The 9,124-nt window shown below is 36.3% G+C and overlaps 1 protein-coding gene across 2 annotated transcripts; it reads left to right on the top strand.

Moving 5' to 3' along the window:
- The first annotated feature begins 1,740 nt into the window (after positions 1-1,740).
- On the top strand, positions 1,741-8,913 carry LOC103711624 (AT-hook motif nuclear-localized protein 10-like). Of its 2 annotated transcripts, XM_008797857.5 has the most exons (7): positions 1,741-2,046; positions 2,159-2,251; positions 2,380-2,961; positions 3,790-3,842; positions 6,946-7,077; positions 7,470-7,631; positions 8,336-8,913. In XM_008797857.5, exons 3-7 carry the CDS (start codon positions 2,496-2,498, stop codon positions 8,552-8,554), a joined length of 1,032 nt encoding a protein of 343 aa, XP_008796079.1. In that variant the 5' UTR covers positions 1,741-2,046; positions 2,159-2,251; positions 2,380-2,495; the 3' UTR covers positions 8,555-8,913. The 2 variants fall into 2 exon arrangements, with proteins under 2 accessions (XP_008796079.1, XP_088562453.1); XM_088706327.1 differs by lacking the exons at positions 1,741-2,046; positions 2,159-2,251 and having other exon boundaries at positions 2,363-2,961.
- The last annotated feature ends 211 nt before the right edge of the window (positions 8,914-9,124 follow it).

The raw sequence follows: 9,124 nt of genomic DNA, 5'->3' as shown, positions 1-9,124 counted from the left end.
CCCCCAAGAGAAACATAATGTATGAGTTTACTAATATGAAGGCATTCTTATAAGGAAAATCATCAATAAGAAATGCGATGCAGTTCATAGAAATATATTAATTGGACTTTTTGTTCTCCACATGAATATGAAAATGTTGATAGGATAATTTTATTTTGTAAAAAGATTGATCTTTTTCTTTCAATAAAAAATTCTCTTAGGGCTTTGTTAGATACTTTGGAAGCTATCCTCCGACTATATCACATATGGTGTGGACTTGGAAGAAGTTGGTGGCAAAAGTAATATGGGAGAGAGGATTTTACTAATTAAGAAAGCTTCGAGCCATAGACAAAATTGAGAATACTAAAAATCACCTCTCAAAGAGAACACAATACGCTTGACTTTTGCAATTCTACGTTCCACAGGACTTCCTCCTATTATTTTTCTATCTCATTGTTGCCCTTCTTTTTCAAAGATTTAGTTTTGTAGGGATTTATCATTGGATAACTCATAGCTGGTTTGCATGTCCAAATAGGGCCTTATAGATTAAAATAATGAATTCCTGACTATTGCTAGTGAAAATTGAAATTTGCAATATCATTTAAATATACTCATATCACTCATATATACTCTTAAGATGTCAATTATAATATGATAAATTATTGTGCAAATTGTGTATCTAAAACATACCTTTTATTCTTATTTTGTAATTTTTAAGACCATAAAGAAAAGTGAATAAAATAGAAAATTATAAGAATGGAATGTAATAAAGAAATTGTTAGAAATGTTCAAGTCAATTCATTGTATCTTCCTACTGATACTTTCATAAGAGTTCAAAAGTATTTTCAAAATTCTTTTTATCTTTTTAGTGCCGTAAAATATTTTGGTGCAATCTAAAATATGAATATGAATCGATCTAATTAGGTTTTTTCTTGATTGTCTTTCTTTCCAATTTTTAAATCCACTAGTAAAACAAATGAAATAGAAAATAGAAGAAGGAAATGCAATAAAAAAATCCATAAGAATATTAAATATTAGTTCACTCTTATCTTAATTATTGACCATTTATTCTAGATTGTGCCTTTTTTATCTATTTATTTTTTTCCCTACAAATGCCTGAAAGGTTTGAAGATATTAGAAACTAGAACACGAGATATCATTGTTTTATTTGGTAAATTTTGATATTCCTTGATAACATATTTAATAAAATTTCTCAATTATATTTTTGACAACCTAAATCTTTATATGTTAAATAATTATATCAAAATAAAAATTGTAAGCAATTGTGCGGTTAATATAATATATTAAAAGATATATGACTTAAAAATATTCAAAATTTTTGTAGAGATAAGTTCGCAATAATACCAAATATGATCTGCTATCCAAAGAAATACCACATAAATTGCTATAATTGTAGTTTAAATATTAATTCTTAATAGATATTTTTTAATTCAAGCAATGGCAAATTCGTTAATGCTCATTTCTCGCAATCATCATTCCATGATCATATGATTTTGATTAAATGCTCATTTCTCAGGATACAAAAATGACAAATAAAGTTTGTGCATAAAAGTTGCTAATTCTAAAATGAAAAAAAAAATAAAGAAATAGGAGAGATGTTGAAAATAATAGTAAAGTAATTTTTACCCAATCTACGTTTCAGTTGTCAATAAAAGAAAGAAAAAGTATGTATGGATATATATGTATTTTCCTTTATTTTCTCTATTATTGTAGGTGAAGCCATTTTGGCCTGCTTTACTTGCCCTTTTATTTAAAATAATAATTCTAATGGAGCCCTCCCCAAGAGGGATCGTGTATTTTTCCCCAATTTTCTCATCTGGGCCCGAGGCTTTTTGAGGCTCTCCGATTGGGGTTAGGGCTTTCTTCATATCGCCGCCTCCTTTGCTTCGTTCGCCCAGATTCTTCTTATTTCTAGGACCCTTTTTTTCTCCGAAAAATCCGGGGATTTTGCAGCGGAATTTCCAAAAAAGAGGAATTTTAGGAAGGATCTGGCAAGAGGAATTCGTAATTTATTTAAATTTTCCGCTGAGATTTAATAAGGGCCAGGTATTTTTCACAGTTTCTCCCTTTTTTCTTTTCCTTTTTTTTCTTTTTAATAATTTCCGCTCTTTTTTCCATCCTTACTGTGTTTGAAATTATTTTCTGCTGTGAAATTTAGGAACAAGGAACTGATTTCGACCCTAGGGTTTAGGGTGTTTCGAAATCCTGCTCCTTGTTAGGGTTTTCGAGCTCGTTCTACTAGATTCTCGAGGTAAAAATCGCTCCTTTTGGACATTTTCTTGCCCTTCCTTTTTAGTATTTTGGGAAATTAGTAGACTTTCAAGTCTTCGATCACATAGATTTCCAAAATTTGCTTTCCTAATTTTGTTCTTCTTCCAGAAAAGAGCATAGTGCAATCATTCGTGGATGGTTACTGGATCTCCCTAGAGTAAAAGACTGAAATAATAGAGGTAGAATCACAGGCGATAGGGTGTAAAGTTTAAATCTTGGGGTACATGGAGGCGAGGTCCGAGCCGGGAACCATGACGGCCGGGGAATTATCCGATGCCGGCAAGCAGAGAAACCCAGCCCAAGCGCTGCCGTCGATGTACACCATGCGATTAGTCACCTCTTCTGATGGGACCGCAGTGTATGAATCCATAAGCAGTAGCTCTCCTCCTCCACACCCAGGAGGAGGGGGATGCGCTGACGGCAACTCGGTCGCCGGTGCACCGCATGGCCTCGGTGTCAGCACCGGGGAGGCGTTCAAACGAAAGCGTGGACGGCCGAGGAAGTATGGGCCCAATGGTACCCTCGCCCTTCCGCTCACCACCGTGTCCCCGAGCGCGTCGGCTCCGCCGGCGGCTGCTGGGGGGTTCTCGCTTCCTTCCTCTGCTGCCGCCAGTGCTGCAGCGCAAGCCATGAAGAAAGCAAGGGGTCGGCCGCCAGGTTCCAGCAAGAAGCAGCAATTGGCAGCTCTGGGTAACCTCAGTTTCCTCTTTCCGTCCCTCCTGCTTATATCCTTTGTTACGTCATGCTTTTTTTTAAGCTTCCAATGTTTTGGAATTTATGATGTTGCTGCCTTCGTACATATGGAAACAAAAGATTATGTTTCTATTTGGGATTTACTTAGTGTGTTGTCCGACAGAAAGGTGGGGACTTGATGGGTTGTGTGGTAGACACAAGTTCTTTAATAAAATAGAAACGAAAGGCTGTTTTGGTCTGGTAGACACAAGTTCTTTGGTAGATCTGGCGTGCTGGGAATGTGATGTGGTGAAATTACTGTTGTGTCCTTGATATTTGTTTCTGTGGTTGTTGATGACTGGGAAATTTAGAAATGATTGATACATTAATGTGTTCCTTTGCCCTTGAATAATTGGTACTTATAATAATACATGATTTGGAAAGTTGCATTTACTGGATATTATTTCTTGTTGCTTGATAATTGGGATGGTATGACTTTCGCTTTTGGGTTAATGGAGTCCTCTGCTATCAAAAGTATTGTTGATTTTCATTGAATTTGTTCGACTTTATCTAAAAACTGCATCTAATTCTCGAATAACTTGGCTTTATGTTGCATTTGTTGTTCCAAATAGAGTCTGTGATTTTCATGCGGACAAGAGGTATCAATTATCAGATTTTGAATGTTATATCTTGTTTTTATGTTTGATTTTGCATGTCCTATACCTAGTTTTTTTAAAATTTGGTCACTGGTATTATTAATTTCAGTATACTAAATTGCTTCTACATTTCCATTAAATTTTCTTTCTTGTGTACAGAATTAATTCTTGGGAAGGTAATTCTTTGCAGGATCAGCTGGAATTGGTTTTACACCTCATATTATTGCAGTCAAGATAGGAGAGGTACTCTATTCTCTCTTTCATAATGACTCTTTTAAATGTTCATAGTGCATTTTATGAGGGAAGTTTGTTACAATTGATTTAAGATCCTTCTATAAAATTAAAAAGGTTCTGTCATGAATCCTTCTTGGGGATTTAGGTTTTAGGTTAATGATTATTTTTCTCCTTTTCTTTTCACTTCTCAACTTATGCCCAAGCAAGTTTTTGGTAAGAGATTATTTGCTTTTTCATGGCAACTTGTCCTTCAAATCTAAACCTATCTGTTGATTTAATATTAAGTAATTTGATCTCTACATTGTCAACAAACGCCTTATCAACTTTATAGTCATGCTAAAATATAATAACTAGAAACCTCATATCAATGCTCTGAAATTTCAATGTCTTTTATGTATCCGGACCCTTATCAAGTGTTCATCTAGTATCTGTTCTAGGCTATTTTTGGTTTGGAAATAAGAGAAAGTGGAATAGGAATAGCTATTCTTATTTTTACTGGGATCCAAATTTTTCTGATTACTTTAGGCTGAGTGAGTTTTTTTCCATTTAAAAAAGTAGGTATACATAAATAAAGGGCTTTATTCCAGGAATAGCATATGATATCATTTGATGGAATAGTTATGCCTGGTGTAAGCAAGATGGACTAGAATAACTATTCCTTCTGTTTGTTTCTTAGAAGCTGTTTCACAGGCACAAGGCTTATTCCAGGTCTTATGCTTGCTTTCTTCTGAAGAAAATGTTGCCTTAGCGAATTCATCACTATGTAATAAATTACATTCAACATAAACCTAAGTCTTAATTATCTTAATGATACTTTAGAATGTTTTTTTCTGGTAATATACTTTAGAATGGTTGGGAGCACATTTTTATAATTGGCCATTTTTTATGCCTTTTCTAAGTATGAGATCTTGCTTAGGTGCTCGTGTTTATACCTTCTGATTCTGTAGCCTCCTAAACTAATTTGCTCTATTATTATGGAGCAGACATAGTACATCATTTCAGCTCATGCATTTAATGTTAATTGTGATTGTTATGTTACATATACTGGAGTCTCTCATTTATTTGCAGTTTGGGTTTGTCGTAGATCAGCTGAGCCTTGCCTTTTTATGCACAAAACTGTGGCCTCTTATTGCCATCTCCAGCTCGATCTAATCTTAACTCTAGGTTTAACGAATGCCCAAAAGACCACCTTCTTTCTTCCCCTACCCGAAGCATTTGGTTATTCCAATACCTCCGTCTTCCGTTACCCCCCCTCTCTCTCTCTCACTCTCTCTCTCACTTGCTCGCTCCTGCCAGTCCATGTTCTTGATTAAAGAAAAAGAATTCTGAGGCTTTTAAGTATATCACTCGGTCTACCAAACATGTACCTAACCATTGCCATTTCTATGCGAACAGTTCCTACATTAAAATAAAATTTGTCTTTTCTTTTGGAATAAACATAAATTCTGTCTATAAAAACTATCATGATGTATGTAAAAAAAAACCAGTCATATGTTGTAACAAAAAAATGAGTAACCTTTTTTATATTTTTCTGCTGAAATTTTTGTATCATTTTTTTTAACACTCAAATCTTATTGATGGTTTATCAACTTGTATACTTCACCCTTGTATTAAAGTTTCCTTACCTAGCCTCACTAGTAGAAGACAGTATAAAAAGTCCTTGTACAATCTGTATTTAGGCAAGATCTATTACAGTTATATTTATGTGGTATTAATCAATTGATGGAAATAAAAGGAAAGAAAAAAGTGATTGAAGATAACTTTTCTGAAGAGATAGGACTATAGCCATAGATTTATGTGTCATCCATGTTAATTGGCACTGACTGGCACATGCCACTCCAATGGCTTACAAGCATGCAGCATGGCTTGTGCTGATGCTTGGCATGCTGCGGCTAGCATGTCTGCTCGTGAGTACCAAGACATACCATACCAGTGAAACTCAAGGCAAGTAATTGATCTCTCAAGGATATATATGTGATGGATGCCTGTGATTCCATCTACCACTGAAATGCTTGCTAGGAGGGAGGGAGAGGATGAAAAGGTCTTCATCTCCTTGTAAAGTGATATAATGGGGAATGGGTGGTGAATCGCACTGGACAAATTTGAAAAGGAAAAGTTAGTTGTCTGATATTTCTTTTTTCCCCCTCATATAGTGGTGAATGAAATTCAAATGGGCATTGAATGGGAGTCTAATCATTGGTAGAGATTGTTTTCTTCTAAGCGGACTGGAGGAGAATACTCTGGGATGCTTTGCCGCAGAGGCACACCACGAGCATTTTCATTACATATGGTAGTTTTTAAATACTTATATAAAAGTGAGCCTTTTGATTATCACATGATACCAAAAAATGGTCATAACATGAATATGGCATTTGTTATTTCATAGGACGTTAATGTAAAAAAGATGCCCCAAAACTGTTGAGAAGGCCTATATTTGAGACCATGGGTCTATCCTGTGGGTTTCCCACAGACATGTGATTACTTAAATCACTGAATCAAACTGAGAATTCACTCCCACAGTCCCCTTATCTTGGCACTTCACTATATAATCATCAGACTGTTTCACAAAATATTATCTCATCAACATATGTGCCATGTGTGCTTCCATTGAGGTCATCATGGCTGCATATGGAGTCTCATGAGAAGTCATCACCAAACTGTGCGCATTTACTAACATCCACTTGATGCATCTCTCTCTCTCTCTCTCTCTCTCTCTCTCTCTCTCTCTCTCTCTCTTATGTGCGCACCCACTCATGAGTGGGTGCACGTGCCGGTACACATACACCAGATATAGTTTTTACAATCCCCCTCCTCCTAGGTCTAAGTATCCTTAACAGACCCAATAGACCCACCCCCCTCTTAATGCTAACTCACCATGTTGATGGTCTATAGTATTCAGAGGTGGCTCTGTTTGGAAAATTTATTTTTTCTTATAGGTTGTTTTTTAAGTTCTCCACGCTTCTATGGATTATACTTTGATCCATGAATCAACAGTGAATGAATGGGATAAGGCTTGCAGGTCTTGCAGGTTAAGTCCAATACTGATTTGGAAGTTACATAGGCAAATATGCGAAAATTAAATTGTCATCAACTAATATATTTTATGTTTCAGGATGTTGCATCAAAAATTATGGCATTTTCACAGCAGGGACCACGTGCTGTTTGCATTCTTTCAGCTAATGGTGCTGTTTCGAATGTGACTCTTCGTCAGGCAGCAACATCTGGTGGAACAGTAACTTATGAGGTTTGTAACTTTAGAAACTTGCAACTGATAATATTTATTACTCTGCATAGTACCAGAAACGTTTGTTTTCAGAATTCAAGCTGATTGTTTCCTTTACAACACCCTTATTATCTTTGTTTAGTTGATGTATTTGCACATACTAAGCATATCGATTAAAAGCTTTGCATGTAACTAGGTTATGAGTCCAGTGGATATTCTTCATTCTGGTAGAAATTCAGCAATCTGGTCAATTGTGCTGCTGGTGAATGATCTTTTATTTTTGTAGTTGCAGAATTGTCTGCTTCATTAATGTAGTACGGCACATGAAATTTATGCTTTTGACTAATTAACTCGTATTAGTTATTGATCGCACATTCACTTACCAGTATTGATGCCTTATGTTCAATATACAGGGTCGATTTGAAATCTTGTCACTCTCTGGCTCATTCCTGCTGTCAGAGAATGGTGGGCAGCGTAGCCGAACAGGGGGACTGAGTGTGTGTCTGGCTGGTCCTGACGGTCGCGTATTAGGCGGAGGAGTGGCTGGGCTTCTAACAGCAGCATCTCCTGTCCAGGTCATTCTCAGTTCATATTGAAGCTACTTTTTATTTGTCTTTCTTGGGGTTACTGGATATGATTACTCCATATAAGTTCACAATTTTGAGTGTACATAATCTGGTGGATTGATCAAGTTGATGCAAGTTTTTTTTTCCTGCCATCATATACTATCCATGTAAAGCTCATGATGCAGGATGAGAAAATGTTCCTCAGAAGTTATCTTCTATGACACATTTTTCGTATCTTTTCATGAGATATGCAGGTTTTGTACAGCTCTCATGGATTTCTAATTTGTTTATTTCCCAGATTAAAAAGATATGTTTTAATAAAGTATTCTTTCGCACCTAAATGACCAAAACAGTTCCTAAATCTCTGTCCATCTCTCTCGATCCATTCTTGGATCATATATCCTTTTTGATTTAATGCCTGTCCTAGTCTAGGATGTTAGTGCATGCAGCAAGATTTAATTTATTGTTAGTGCATGTTTTAGATGTTAAATATTTTATAAAGCTGTGTTAAAGGATTACACATGCGTATGCATATCTGTGTGTGTAATGATTTGCACAAGATGATGCTAAAAGAAAACTGCATTTTCACTCAGTATGGTGTTTTTTGACATGTTGATCAGATTTTGCATTCTGAGAAATTTTATACATTATGCTCTCGTCTCTTTATCAAGTTTCTCTTCTCAATGGTATGTAACCAACATTGCTCATTGCAGGTGATAGCAGGCAGTTTTATTGCTAACGGGAAGAACGAGACAACTCAGATGAACACATTGGAACCTATATCTGCCCCTGGAAAGCTTGCTGGTCCTGGTGGGGTTTCACAAGGTAGAATGAGCGAGTCCTCTGATAGTCCCGGGACCCCACTCAACCAGAGCATGGGTACTTACGATAACAGCAACCAGCAGGGCTTCTCAGACATAACATGGAAGTAACCGCAGTTCACACCCTCTGTAAACCTTAAAGCTTCAGATATCTTAAAATCCTGTACTGCTACCTAATTTGTGCCATTTGTAACCATAACTCGCAAACCCTAAACCCTTCGTCTTGTCTTCTATAATGCGCGCTTAGATGTTGCTCAGCCAGGGGCAGTTGCATCATGGCATAGCGAAAATTGGACCTCTCATGCAGTCTCTGTCCGCACCTCTCCCTAGATTTGTCATTAAGAAGTGACTGAAGATGTTGTATAAAGATGTATTATGTGACAGATATTCATTATACTTGTTAATTTCCCTGCATATTTTCTGTTCTTTCTTGTTTGGATCATTTCAAATATAGGCAGCATTTTTCAGTCTTTTCAGGTCTCTCCCTGTGTATGTGTATCACTTACAGGATGCATTTTGCTGTTCGGCTTCCGCAGAATGCTATGCCACGTTTGTCAAATGATTTATTTAATAATTTTTCACTGCTAAGAGGAATCCGTCAAAGTTGCATTTCCAGCAGCCCCGCAACAACTTTTTTAACTACCTGAATGGAATCGATGGTTGTAGCTTAGCATTGTTTCA

This window comes from Phoenix dactylifera, chromosome 11 (genome assembly GCF_051530095.1).
Source record: "Phoenix dactylifera cultivar Ajwa chromosome 11, Ajwa_hap1_PhDact_Kaust_v1.1, whole genome shotgun sequence".
NCBI classification, from domain to species: Eukaryota; Viridiplantae; Streptophyta; class Magnoliopsida; order Arecales; family Arecaceae; genus Phoenix; species Phoenix dactylifera.
Note: the sequence above shows the minus strand (reverse complement) of the source record. Positions and strands in the feature narration are given on the sequence as shown.